Source organism: Dysidea avara, chromosome 7 (genome assembly GCF_963678975.1).
Source record: "Dysidea avara chromosome 7, odDysAvar1.4, whole genome shotgun sequence".
NCBI classification, from domain to species: Eukaryota; Metazoa; Porifera; class Demospongiae; order Dictyoceratida; family Dysideidae; genus Dysidea; species Dysidea avara.
In genome coordinates, this window is record NC_089278.1 from 21,745,245 (window position 1) to 21,759,732 (window position 14,488).

The window sequence follows — 14,488 nt, forward strand, 5'->3', positions numbered from 1 at the left end:
ATTGTTGTAATTGAATGAAATATAAGTGCGACTTTTACCCTGTACCTAGCAGGTACCTTTAAGGTAGGTATTGCAAAACCGACCCGCTTAGTCAAGCTGCCTGTTCTTGTAGACACAATAACTCACAAATTTTCAAGTATCTTCTTTGCCAAAACCAGTTTATTTTATGAACAAACTGAACGAACTTTCAGAGGAATTTTCAGTAATATTCGTTACCACGGTAACTTTCGTCGTTAAGTAACGTACGTAAACGCTACGTCACGGGGAGTGAGTATTAAATGGAAAAATGAGATTATCTCGTTTCATCAGTGGTTGCATGCTGCCAGCGGGAGACTCTAAGCAAAGTAAGGTTATAAATACTCTAGAGCATTATCTCATCCTGTACTTTTGTAGATCAGAATCATCGAAAATGTTCAGTTGAGTATACGGGTAGTCAAGCCATAGATATTAGAGTCTCTCTAATATCTATGGTCAAGCTACCGTTCCTCAACTTCTTTTCCTACTCCATTAGTAATCTACTGTGACTAATGCAGTAAAGTGAGACATAAATACTATATTAGTGTTTTGTGATCATGTACAGTCGATTTCGGATTACTTTCTGCATGCAATTGAACAATTTACAATGTGATTGTTCAAACATATAAACTAATTGTTTGCAACCTAGCTCCTTTACTTGTATAACTAAATACTAGTACTATAGTATGTTCACGTTGAGCTGAATCCTCAAAAAACATTTAATAACTCATGGATGCAATTACACATGATCTTGAAATTTGGCTCATTTGTAGTACTGCTTGACCCGCTAAAAACATTTCAAAATCTTGTTGTTTGAATGTTTGACATAATATTTACAAATTTTCACAATACATTTCCTATGGGGAAGCCATATAAGTACAGGATCCATTACAGCCCTTTCCCAAACTTGTAATGGAGGCAAACTGTACATGTCTGTTGTTGACACCTTTGCTGTTAATTACCAATAATCATCTGGTTGGCTGAAATGTTAACTCTGTTGAGAAAAAATCCACTTTTAATTTTTAGCTGTTTTTCAGGATTCAGCTCAATGTGAACATACTATAGCACAATAGATACTCACCCCTTTACTGTCAAACAATGCCATGAGTGTACATGTAAATACGGCAAGTAGAATTCACATTATCACGTTTGCAAGTCGCGTGTGAATTGTTCAAAAGCAATCTGAAATCAACTGTGCTAGTACTACCTGAGTGTGTACTGGAGTCTGTTCTGACAGTGTTGTCACAGTGTTGCTGCAATTTGTAACCACAAACAAAGTAATTACAATAGTTGCTTATTTTAAGTTCATCAATTCCAGAGGCGTATCCAGGATATTTCCAAAGTGGCTTCCAGATTTAGCAGTGAGGTATAGAGGTCTGGGGCTGTGTTCCCTACCACTGACAGATTTAGAAAGTGCTTCAAATTTACTAAATTTTTGATTTCATGAATAGTAACTATTTCAATTTGTACTTGGTTCCTCATGATTTGTGGCTGGTCAGGTATATATTGTAGTGACCAAATACATTTCCAATTAAAATGATTTAGGTACTTTAAATTTCAACATTTTTAACACCCTTAAACTGTGTGTGTGCGTGTGTGGCTCACTACTGATAGGCTGGAGTGCTGCACCAGCATAATGCTAGCATATTAGGTGGATGTTATGAACACTACTTATACTCTCTAATAGAGCAGTCAGTGGAAACTGCAATTGAGCACTCCAATGCATTGTCCAAAGCTCCTTAAATTGATACTCTCTAATAGAACAGTCACTTTGTAGTCAATTACTCTAATTGAGCATTCACTGATTAAAACTTTCAAAGATAATTGTAAGAAATGTTTTTGAGCACATTGGGAACACTGAAGAGCATAACAGGTAAAAATTTCATGAAATTTTACCCAGCCCTCAATCCAGGTCAGTCCATAAAACGGGTCAGATCTGGATTACCTGCCCAGGTGACCCACTGAGCCCAGACAAAATGTGACGTAGATGACCTTGTTTCAACCATGTGTGTATGTGCTGTGCACGCGTGTGTGCATGTGTGTAGTATGTAGAACTGAGCCAATAATTTCCAAAACATTTGTTGATTATGTGTCATACACTGTTCCTAATCAGGGACGAAACTAGCACTTTAGTGATGCTAGTATACCCAAAGTGTCCTAATTTTAGAGGTCTAAACAACTACAAATGAAACCATTAATGCTGTCAAGGTACATTTCCTGATTTCAAGTACTGTATCGTCAATTATGGCCCGGACACTTATTATGTTCAGGCAAGTGTTTACCCTAGCCACAAGACTGGTGACTATAATTTAGAAGACCAAAAATCATATTCCTTGGAATCAACGTGAGGTTTTCTCTTCTTGATATATTCCACATAGATTTCAAGTTTAAAGTAATGCTGTAAAATGCTTTTGCTTCACTATTTTGTACTAGGAGTTCCTGTGAAACCAGGCATTTATTTCTGTTGTACGACTCTATACCGTATCTAGCAACTACTGTGTGTATGATATAATTATATGGGACTGGCATTTTATTAGGAAAAATATGAGTATTATTTTATCATTAAATTTCATGATTACTTGTCTGTTTAGCGTCAAATTATGTTCTGCCAATGTAATAGCACTGAGAGAGGTATGTGGACTATTTTGTATATTTCTTGAATTAAAATGTATATTTTCTTATTCACAGGCATTCTGAGAAACTGAAATCAAGATATTGAGCCAGGGGCTGAGGGGTGCATAAGAACTGTGAAGGAAGAGAACATTTAAGTAATATCTAACTGTCACTAGTAGTAATATCTAACTGTCACTAGATGATAATAATACTCCATAACGTGTCCGTGGTTGGACAAAAGTTGTGATAATGTATGTGCTTACTTGCAGATGGATGTGTAGACTATAACTGACCAAACATGCATGTTGTATTACAGTACATTGTCAAGCAGCATCATGATGAATTATTTACATACACAAAGTGTGGAACTCCAAGTTGTTCGTATATAGATCACCACTAGTTCCCTTTAAGAATTGTATTTACGAAAGGTATTGCTAGTATACCAAATAGCCCTTGGTCGTTGAAATACAAACTCATCAAGTACAAGTAACACAAACACTAGTTATGCTATAACATTGTGATCACAAGTAATGTTGTTCATTGAATTATGCAATAATATTTCAGTTGAGTTCCTTGCTTGTGAATAGTTTTCACAACTGCTTGACACGTAGCTGATGAGTTACAAACTTTGATCAGACTCTAGAGTCAGGTATGTTCAATCCAGTTGGTAGTAACAAGCTGCTCATTGGGATTCATGCCTCATTTACCCTGCAACAATTATAAACAGTTCACCCTGCAACACTACTAATAAGTACAAGTACCCAAAAATTGGCTTTCGCAGATAGTGAGGAAGATAATATAACATGATATGCCTTTAGTAATGTTTGACATTGTTTGTATTTTGTACAAGCAATGCTTCCTTTTTTATCATGTCACCTTGCAGGACGTACACAGTAATTTTGAAAAGAGTTTTCTCTACAGCTAAGTGACTATTATATTAGAGTATTATAATTACCTGACTGCTTTATTAGAGTATCTCACCAAATAATATTCTTCAGAACAAGCATTGCTATTACATGACAAACACTATTTACAAGGCGAAGGCTCCTGTTTCATGAAATATCCCATGATTTCTGTATATCTGCAGTTTGAATTTATGTAAAGGGGTTTCCTGAAACTTGCCCCTGCCTTGGAAGTACAAAACTCATGTAACCTAGTAGATATTTTCTGTTGCATACAAGACTGTGTGTAAGAAATTAAAAGTATGCACTAGTCACTCTGAACTGCTTAGCTATATTTCACTTTAAACCAGCGATCATACATGTATATGCAAGGGAGTATCATGCTGGTCTGTGTTACACACTACATTTGAACCCTTCGTATGCCTTGAGATTTTGACTCATTGTTACTAGTAGCAATATTGTGTAGTCTCAAGTCTCGTCTTGATTGTATATTGACTTTGGTAGACCGTGCAGCAAGTTAGTCTTGTGCCATCCACCCCTTCACAAAAGTAAGGGTCTGCAGCTGGTGAAATACAGATACTAAATAATCTCAAAAGGAATTCAATTAGACAGTGTATGTAATTGCTAGTTATGTCAGATGATTACCCTTCAAAAGCATTGCGTTGCCAAGGTGATTTGTGTGTGAACGTGATTGGCACACACTACCAAATCTGAGTGGTAGAATCATTTAGTATCTGTATTTCACTTTTTGCAAAGGAGCATGCGGTGCCAGACTAGTCCCTGTGGCACCTCCTTATGCAATGTGTATGTACATGCATGCAAAGTTTTAATAGTTGTCCCACTCACTTTACATTAATCTAAATATTACTCCATTTTATAGCTGCCACAAAATTTCACAGATGCATATCGCCAGGAGTAATATAATGTACAATTGTAAAGGACCGGTTGTATCATATTTCTACCGCTCTTAATCCTCTTACATCTGTGATCCGAGGCGATCCAAGGGCAGCTGGGAACCCGAGCAACTGACAAACCACTTAGGTGTCCCGTATTTGCTGGTCTTATCTCTCTGTACTTGAATCCATTCCAGATCATTAAGTAAATAAATCGTGACACTGCATGCACTGGTCCGCCAAAGCACCCATCCGGCAGCATAGTAACGAATCATATAATAAGCGCCGCATAAAGATGACACGCTGCGCTTTAGATTGAAATACGTAGTAAATGCACGGAAGAAAACGGAATAAGGACATCACGAAGGTATAAACGTTATACCTGTGACGTTTTATACCAACTTGTAGGGATAACCTTCATCCCATATAGTATAACCTTCATACCAACAAGGTAGGGATAACCGTCATACTCCTTGGTAAACCTTCAAACTTCATTTTTAACAGTGTGCCCCTAACTGGGGTTTGCCTGACACCTTCAACATCACAAACAGCTATCTAAAATGGTTAATTTAGCTTTGACCATTTAGTGGCAAACTACAACACTCAACAATTATATCAGAGTATACATAACTCTATATATCTGCCCAGTTACTATATAGTAGGGTCCATGGTTGTCTCAGATCTGCACATATTATCATCACATCAATCAATTGATGCATAGTAAAATTTTCCACTTAAGTTTCAACATATTATTATTCTAACATGCACCTATTCAGTGTTGTGCAATTGTGAGAGGGGTGCATCATGTACTTGGTTGCCTGTACCTACGGGCCAAACTTTTCCATTAGCAAAATACTTCAGAGTCAGAGAGCCATAGCTATACCTATAATCTAAAGGCAGTATATAAAATATCTACAGGCAGAAAATATTATGAATTTTATGTGGAAATGTCTCCAAATTGCAGTATTTTACATCTACTTTTCAAAATTTTCCTGGGGGGGCATGCCCCCAGACTCCCCTAGTTCCAGCATGCTTCGCACACCTCTACCCAAGAGATTAGTACCTTGAGTTAGCCCCCCCCTTTTATAAATCCTAGATCCGCCCCTGGATGACGTGAAAATTGGAAAGATACCGGCGCTCTGTTGTATTCGAGAAATCAGCAATCTTGTGTCGGCAAATGGTAGTGATATCTTAAGTTTTAAAGGCTGCATCTTCCCTAAAGTGAGGTATTTTTACTTTTATAAGTATAGAGGATCGTTAGGCAAAAAAAACATGGCCACTTAACCTACTGTAACGGGTGAAATAATCGCCTATAGTATTGATAGAATCACAGCGATGAAAGATCCCCTATTGCAGCGATAAAATTTTGCATAGCGTTGTTCCCAGCCTTGTAGAAACGTAGTAACAAAGTTTATCTCACTAGACTTTCTAGATGCTGAAAACAAACTGTCACTAGAGTCTTTTGCCATGCTAAAGTCGCACTTTACAACACAGCGAATCTCCACAAACTATATACCATCGTGATGCTAACAACCTGAAGATTACAATTTCGTTCTCATAATAAGAATAAACGGTACAGTTTAGGCTCCCGTGAAGATTTCTTACCTCACTCCCATGGGCTTTAAGGACACCGGATGTTGCGCAATCGAAATTATTAACCACCACATTCCTTAGCCCTTGTGCATGTGAAAATGGGCTATTTATAGCTGCAAGTTATAGGGTTTCCATCTACTTCCTCTGTTCCTCCTGCAGTATTTAGCTTCTCGGTGAACTGCTGTCATTGAATCAAGCATGGGAGAATTTAGCTACACATTTTGCGGCTGTTTTGATGATTGTACAGTCTGTAAGTTATATAGCTACTCGTCCCATACGTGAAAATAATTGTCGTTCGCTCACTCATGCACTCTCTCTCTTTCTATGGACTATATATGACGCCCGGAGCAGGTCTCCTGACATATTTTATTCCGTGCTACATGGTGGGAAAGACGGCTGAAGCTGTTGGAGAGAACTGCTGTATACATTGTCTGGTTCAACTAATCCCTTACCTCAACTGGTACTGTCTTGCTGTTTTACGTGGAAAGGTTCGCGAAAATAAAGGGATCGGGGTGAGTAAATGCTACCGGTGGCGTTTGAAGGACTTTACACCTGTATTGTTTGTGTAGGGTTCGTTTGGTGAAGATTGCGCCCTTGCTCAATACATGTTGTGTACCATTACTCAAATGTACAGGGTGAGTACAATAGTACAGCATAGACTGCTTTGCCGGTCTGAATTCGGCAAAGACATGTAGCTATGGGTACACTGAAGACATTTCCCGAAACATTTCCTGCACTGTGAAATAGCAATGCATGCATTTGCATGCACTCAATTTTTTTTGCAATTAGTTATGTAGTATGCAATATACTGTCTTCTGCAAGGAAGAACAGCTTATTGTGCCGTGCTACATGCAAAGTATAAAAACTGTATAGTCAGTATAATTTGCTTTAATTATTTCTGCTAGCTAATAATAGATTTACTATAGACAATGAAACCCAGTTGGCAGTTCTAATGCATATGATGTAAATTGTATATAGGAGCCACCCTAATGTGCAGTAAATCACTGTGAAGTCACTAGCTTTACGTGGGTCTTGTGCACCACAAATAAGTCATAAATTTTAAGTGATACAAACCATTTCATGGTACTAGTTTGTGGTAAGATTCGCGTAAGGCTGATTGTTACAACAAATTATAAATCATGTGATTGCACACACAAGAAATCATACAAGGCATGCAAAAAATGAAAAGTGTAATACGTACGTATATTAACTTGTAGGTAGCCATGCAGCTCAACGGTCGCCTTAGATAAACATTGTGTGACATCAAAAATAAACCTGCCACAATAACTAACTACAGGGCCGCCCACAGGGGGGGGGCAACTGGGGCATTTTGCCCCGGGCTCCAGCCTGAAAGGGGCCCCAGGAGGCCCCATGAAGGGCCCCCTGAATACCTGTTTAAAAGATCGATATACTCTAATAGAGCAGTCACAGTATTCTTCAGAGGAGCAGTGTAGCAAGCTCATAGATAAGGAGATATGGTTGGTGATGGGTAGTTATTGTCATTGCCAGCAGGTTGTGACCTTTTTTTTTTTTTTTTTTTTTTTTGGTCTTCACCTTACAACTTGGGTCAAGGGCCCCACTTTAACTCTTTGCCCTGGGCCCCTTAATTTCTCTGGGCGGCCCTGACTAACTATATAAAGAATTCATCATATACTTGCAAACTGTCATCAATTGGCAGTAGCTTATAGAGTCCATTGATCACTGCAATATCCAATGCTTACTCAAGTAAATCTTGTACCCTAAGGCCAAGGTATATGAACAGGGCCGTGCAATACTTACTAGCATAGTATGTGTATATACTTTGTATAAGTAAACACCAGCTGCTAAGTAACCTAAGAATGCTTGGTCAGATGGTATAACTGAAATTTGAAGTGGCTGATCAGTGTACGATACATGTAACACTTTACAATGACTTGACCTTTTGGTTCCATGACATATTTCATTACAAATAGAAAGAAAATTAGAAATTTCAAGTTGAATTTGGTTAGGGATCAAAGAATAAAAAAGTAAGTAGTGAAACAAAGGAATAGCAAAAAGTAGTGAAGTTACCTATACATGCAGATATATTAATGGACATTTAATCCCTAATTCAGTCTATGAAATCTGAAAAATACAGTGGCCATCATGCTTCATCTTCACCTATGTTCCATCCATTACACAGCGGAATGAAGAACAGTACAAGAAGTATCTCTGCAATTGCCACAAAAAGTATGGGTGATAAGTATAATAGCTACCAACACAGCCACAGAGAAGCCACATCACGTCACTATAAATAGACACTTTGCATTGTCAGAAAAATATTGTACATACTGCGGTTGGCGAAAAGGCACATTTTGGAACGAAGCAACATCAAACAGTGAAAAAAATCAACCCAGTAGCCTTATGCCTTGTCAAGTTATGCTTGTACATATAGGCATCAGTTAGGTAGTCAGTTAGTTAGCTAGGTAGTTAGTTAGTTAGTTAGTTAGATAGTTAGTTAGTTAGTTAGTTAATTAGTTAGTCAGTTAGTAAAAATTCAGTTAAATAGGAGATTTTAAAATTGTATAGAAACTTGTGGATCGTTCTGAAGGCATGTATTTTTGGGCTTGACTATACAGCTGTTTTGAAAGAAAAACTGAGGTTGTTTTTCAGGTGATTTTGAAGGGCATGAGCACCATGATCCCTAATACATGCAGTACAGTGAAACTCTATAATCTGACACTCATTGGGATCCAAAATTGTCTCGGATTAGCAAGCATGTCAGATTATTGAGGTAGTATCACATAGAAAAAGTAATTTTGATCCAAAACAATTATGGAGGTATTGATTACAGTGGTGTCAGATTAGAGGGGTTTCAGTGTACTATCTATGAAGATACCATCTATACTGACTGATGTTCATCACTAGTACTGTAACTGAGAGATACAATGCTTCACTCCTAGTTATAAAGATTTTCCAAGCTGGTGAAATAGATAGCATGATACCTTTTAACCTGTTTGATAAATGCAAAGTGCATGCAGTGATGCATTAATTTAGCCGCTATTCCTATTTCACTAATGTAATGTCTAAACGTACTGCATGAATGATTTAGAAACTAGAAACAAGCACTACGTGAAAACTGACTTATTAACCTCCCTATCAACCATTTTCAATCCCTTTAACTCTTCGGCTCTTTATACTCCAGCTAATTGAAATATGGTTTAATTCAGCTACTGATTCATTTCACACTATCATCCAGTTGCCTGGACCAGATGATTTGTTTTGTCACTTTTAACCACTCAATCACCAGCAAAAAGGCTCCATGACTGGGGTGTATCCATTCACTGGACTGGATTACTGGACTGGACTACTGGACTCACATAAAATTTGCTCAAACACATTTTTTTCAACCACTAAAAGTGATTACATAGAGTAGTACACCACACATGAGGCTAAGGCTCTCCATGTCTTGTCATATATAAAAACAAAGGCACATACAGTCTATTTAAAAAAAAAAAATTATTAAGGCTTTATTAAGTATGGTTGAAAAAGTGCTATAGTTTTGGTGGTCTGTTTAATGGTATGACATTGGTTTTTTACTCTTGTTACACTCACTGTATTTTTTTGCAACCTTACCTTCCTGTTTGAAAGTGTGTGCATTGGGAAGCTTAAATGTGCCACTGCGCACTCGTTGCTATTTACAAACCAAAGAGCCAGAAGTGAATGCACAGGCTATAGGCAATTTTTATCATGTGTTACAGTAACGTAATGTAATTGCATGTTGTAAAACATATATATGGTGTGCTATTTTACAAAAGAAGGCTAGAGAAGACAGACATGCATTAACAATGCTAACAGTGCACAAAACATTGCTAGCAGTAGGCAAAGTATTTTTGATAACAAACTATACTAAGGCTTTAGTGCAATTTTTGTGATTAATGTACAAGTTTTATGTCTCATGGTGAATGGTGTCAGTTTCTAAAACACTTTTTAGTTAAGTAAACGTAACAAAACAAAAAAAAAGATATCTGAGTCCAGTAGTCCAGTCCAGTAATCCAGTCCAGTAATCCAGTCCAGTAGTCCAGTCCAGTGAATGGATATACCCCCATGGCTGTTGCTCACAATTCATCAATGATAGATTCCATGCTCTTCTCCATCCTTAACTTATTTTAAGAATTTTTATCATGTAAACTGTAAGACTCTCTGGATCACATGATGTGGTTGTTTAACTGATGTTTCTAAGCAAATTTTAATTTCAACTGATGCTTTTGTTGACAATAATGTCTTTTACTAGAGTATTCTGCCTTTTGTTCATTGGCAAGCAGCCACCTCTGTCCAAGGAAATTTGGCTGGTTAATACCCATCCAGGCCTGTATCACTGTTTATGCTTCAAAGCCCTTCAGTATAACTGTTTGAGTGATTGACACTAGCAGCATCGAATCTCCCATTTTATTCTGCAACAAGCAACCAGGAAGGAAAGTTTTCACCCAAAATACAATTAGGTTGACCGTATCCTCAACACTTCACAATAGTGACATATGTGGAAGCTACCTATGAAGTTGTAAAGATTTGATTGTCTCTTTAGCAAAGTTATTATTGTTCACCCTGAAGGAAACATTTATAGTTGCACAAATTGACAGTTACAGAGTACTTAGCAAATCTATTTTTAGAAGGGTTGCATGGTACTTGAAGGACTTCTCTTGAACAGTAGCAGGTTGCTGACTCGCTGTTAGATGCTGATCTTGGCAAATGGCTACTGAATATGCCGCTGAAAGCCTACATTGTAGGGTGCCAGAATCATATCTTATAATATCAAAACTCTGTAATAAAATCCTGGACCAGGGTGTGACTTGATCTCCAGACAAGTTGCAGTCCAGGTAGTGCCTTACTTGATGCACTTCAGACTATATAGTTTAGTTGAAATGTGCTAAAGGGTACATGCCCACTTTCATTCCAGCTTCAAATTATAAATAATAGATTCTTATTTCAACATTAGCCTTCAATGGTATTTGTGCAACACTCTAACAGTCAAATACTCTGTTTACTGCACACAACTCTATTCTCCATACACATTATATTTATGTGCATTCCTAATGAGTATGCTCATGAAATGTTGCTGCAACATTTTAGACATTTTACTGTAATCAGATTTGCTGATCTCATCATTCTGGGCTATATTGGTGAGTGGAAGGTTAAAAAAAATTTTTTTTTTGTGGTGGGGGGGGTTTACATTGCATGCACTCAACCAAAGAAGTCCCTTTTGGACTAGCCCTACATCAAAGCCTCACTAAGTACAATCCATGTACTTCTCAAGTTTTGAAAGCATATTAAAATGTTACACTTCACTGTTTATTTTCAGTTCTTCCTTGTGCAAGTCCATGCATCATGTAGTTTGCTTGTGTGTTTTGCCATCTTTACTTACTACGTTTGTCTACAGCATTAGTGATGGGATGACTTATGCAAGAAGGCACTTGCAGTACATGCAGGTGTTAACAAAGGTATCCATTTATGGAGAATAGTTGTCGATAGCTGCCGGGATGGTCATTTTTTTTTGTAACTATTAGTCGTACTATCAAACACAATAATTGTAAAAGTGAACTAGGATTTTAGCAATAAAAAGTAGTGAAACACAATAATATCATATGAATTATGGTAGCTATTGTAACATAGCTTTGTGGGAAAATCCCATATTACTACCATCTGCATGTTCAATGCCAAAGTAGAATTTTCCCACATAGCTTTTTATTGCTGGAACTTTATACATTATTTCTTTATTTTTAATTAGTTGTACTTTTTTGCTATAGCATATCTACATTATACATGTATGGCTGTGACTGCTTTATTAGAGTATCTCAATCTCCTGCTGTCTCAAGTGAGTTATGAAATATATATTAAGGGGTGTGGTTTGCTATGTCTAGTTTTCTACAGTAAAACCATTATTTCAGCTAACTCTGTTTGTTAAGAGCAAAACAGCATGTTCTGATCATTTAGAAGGCATGGTCAGTCCATGCAATTGCAACTACACATATCTGCTTCACTTACAGTCACTAAAGCACCTAAATACACTCCTCTAAGGGAATTGTTGATGTGGAATACTTACACCTTGGTATGGTTTCCTTGCATGAAGGAGACAATGATGATATAGAAGGAAAGACAAATCGTGGGAGTAAGCTTGCGCCTATTATGCTCCTAATTTTGCCTATTATTCCTTCCAGAATTTCCCAAAAAATTGTCCCATTATTCTTTTTTTATTCTCCTATGTTGTCTATTATTCCTAAATTATGCTCGTTTAGTTTTTGTAGCTAGTCACCTTGTTTTCAAGATGCAACGATCTGATTGCTCTATTAGAGTATTTGAGCGTTCTATTAGAGTATATCGATCTTTTAGCGGGTTTTCAGCTCTCTTACAGCTAGTATTCATTTAATTATGCCAGCTATATAATATTCTTAGTAGCTCAGCTGTTTTCTTATAGCTAATCAAGAAGAGACACGCCCCTTAATTCCACCGATTATTCCCGTGGGTGTCCTATTATTCTAAAATTATGCTTGTAATCGTCCTATTATTCCAGAATTATTCTCACAAAATTGGTGACCTATTATTCCCAAAATTATGCCAGCATAATAGGCACAAGCCTACGTAGGAGGCAGACACTTGTTGGAACCAGAAAAGGCACATGCCACTAGTGAGATTGTTATTGTGGAATGGTCGCCATGTGTTGCTTTGTTTGTTTGGCCTTGAGTCTTGTGACTATGGTCCTGAGGTAGGCTGGCAGGCAGGCAGGCAGGCAGGCAAGCAGGCAGGCAGGCAGGCAGGCAGGCAGGCAGACCAAAATTCAGCCGGGCTTTGGTGATTTGAAAAAAAAAAAAAAACAATATCCGCTTATCTGTGAGTGTTCAAGTTTCTTGTTTTTAATGCTGGATTTAAAGATAGATGCACTAAGACAATTCTGTAAAAGTGATTTTCGTCATGTATGGTGTTTCTGTGATAGTTTTAAACCACAGCATTTTGGGTGGTGCCTGTCATTTTAAGGGGCAACCCTACTAACCAGTACTACTGAACTGTTTGATAGCTATTTTTAACTATTATTTCTGTACATGTATGTTGCAATTGTGTAATTTGTTTATGCTGTGTAGTCTACACGTACGTATGTATGTATGTTTGATTGTATTTTTATGTGTGTGGGGAGCACATTTGTAGGTAACAAAAATTCATGTCTTTGACTTACCGTATAGCCTAAATATTTTGAAGGAGAAAATTTTTGCTGATTTTTTTAGATTTTAAGTGTTACCAGTGAAATATTTTATATTTAGACCTCCATATAGTTTGTGATTGTTTACAAATCTGCGACATTGCTCAACCTCGAAAATATTTCCCTTTGAAATATTTAGGCTATACAGTATTGATAACCGAACTCTAAGTGATGAAAGCCAAAATATACTAATTTAGTTTGTGATGCGAACTTTAGTACCAAGAGTCCATAATCCTCAAGATAATCCTCTCTATCATGGACTCTAGCACACTGTACTTATATTGTTGTTACTATATACATGTTCTCACTGTGTATTCTGTGATGAGCTACTGTTCTGTTGTTGTTATAGGAAGCGGTTAATGGTCCTCAAGTGAAGAGCATGGCCAGAGAATAAAGAACACTAGCTACCCTGCTGCCTCAGTGACATGATTTTGTGTTTTTGTATTGCTTTATAGTATAGCTCTGCCAACTGTACATAGGTTTTTAGCACTAGTAGTATTCGGATAAAATACGGAGTATCACGGTATGCGGCGTGATTGCTTAGCACGAAAAATCACGCGAGATTTGTTTTGGAGATCAGGTGAAGTGACGAAATGGTGTCAGGATAAGGAGAATGGTGAACGTCACTAAAGGATTACTACTGAAATGGTAAAAACACTTGGTGTGTTCACTGTGTTGTGTGTGCTATTGGAATGTAAATCGCGAAGTGTAGGGCAGTGTGCATTGTAGCTGCTCAGTGTTTCGTCTTCACTTGATTCATTTGTAATAGCAATAACATAATTTTCGTTGAAAGTAATTGACGGGCGAGGTGTGACCCAACTTTTAAATGAAATGTAATGGCAGTATTTTTTACCTGTGGGTGGTGTTATCCATGAATTATAGGGGAATTTGTGAATTGCGCATATTTACGGATTTTTTATGCGTCACGAAAATTTACGACCCTGCACGTATAAAATTTGGCAATCAATAGACAAAATGTGAAAAAGCAGCCGTGTCAGGTACTCTTATATATTAAAGAAGGTTTAGAATTGGTTGCTAATGTTTTTAAAAGTTTTCTAGCGAGATATTTAGAGAAAAAATTTGCTAAGAGGATGGTTTTGTTCGTACCCATGTCTGATACGGACATTGACATAACAGCCTTACTGTTAAAGCTTCGGAGCTCAAACTCCTGACACAACATTGTTGTCAACTAGTTAACAACAAGACATGTTCGATTACAAAATCGGGCTGCTTGTTCAGTAGAAATCTCGACTTCAATATCACCG

At 37.4% G+C, this 14,488-nt stretch overlaps 1 protein-coding gene and 2 long non-coding RNA genes across 3 annotated transcripts; 2 read left to right on the forward strand and 1 right to left on the reverse strand.

Annotated features, from left to right (window-relative positions):
* Positions 1–78: 78 nt before the first annotated feature.
* Positions 79–3,147, forward strand: LOC136260425 (uncharacterized). Its single transcript, XR_010703532.1, has 4 exons — positions 79–344; positions 394–537; positions 2,607–2,646; positions 2,704–3,147. It is a non-coding gene; the product is annotated as an uncharacterized lncRNA (long non-coding RNA).
* On the reverse strand, positions 3,086–4,513 carry LOC136260427 (uncharacterized). Its single transcript, XR_010703534.1, has 2 exons — positions 4,377–4,513; positions 3,086–3,336 (listed from the first exon to the last, which is right to left on the reverse strand). It is a non-coding gene; the product is annotated as an uncharacterized lncRNA (long non-coding RNA).
* A 1,593-nt stretch (positions 4,514–6,106) lies between these two features.
* On the forward strand, positions 6,107–13,732 carry LOC136260422 (uncharacterized). The gene is made up of 4 exons (XM_066054148.1): positions 6,107–6,266; positions 6,368–6,528; positions 6,586–6,651; positions 13,573–13,732. The coding sequence occupies exons 1-4, from the start codon at positions 6,215–6,217 to the stop codon at positions 13,615–13,617; spliced, it is 324 nt and encodes a 107-aa protein (XP_065910220.1). The 5' UTR covers positions 6,107–6,214; the 3' UTR covers positions 13,618–13,732.
* Positions 13,733–14,488: the final 756 nt, after the last annotated feature.

Bases quoted from the DNA above. Each gene is read 5' to 3' on its own strand.
- LOC136260422 (XM_066054148.1), top strand. From the start codon at position 6,215: ATGGGAGAATTTAGCTACACATTTTGCGGCTGTTTTGATGATTGTACA. The intron at 6,529-6,585 runs GTGAGTAAATGC...TTGTTTGTGTAG, and splicing joins GCGAAAATAAAGGGATCGGG to GGTTCGTTTGGTGAAGATTG. The intron at 6,652-13,572 runs GTGAGTACAATA...TTGTTGTTATAG, and splicing joins CCATTACTCAAATGTACAGG to GAAGCGGTTAATGGTCCTCA.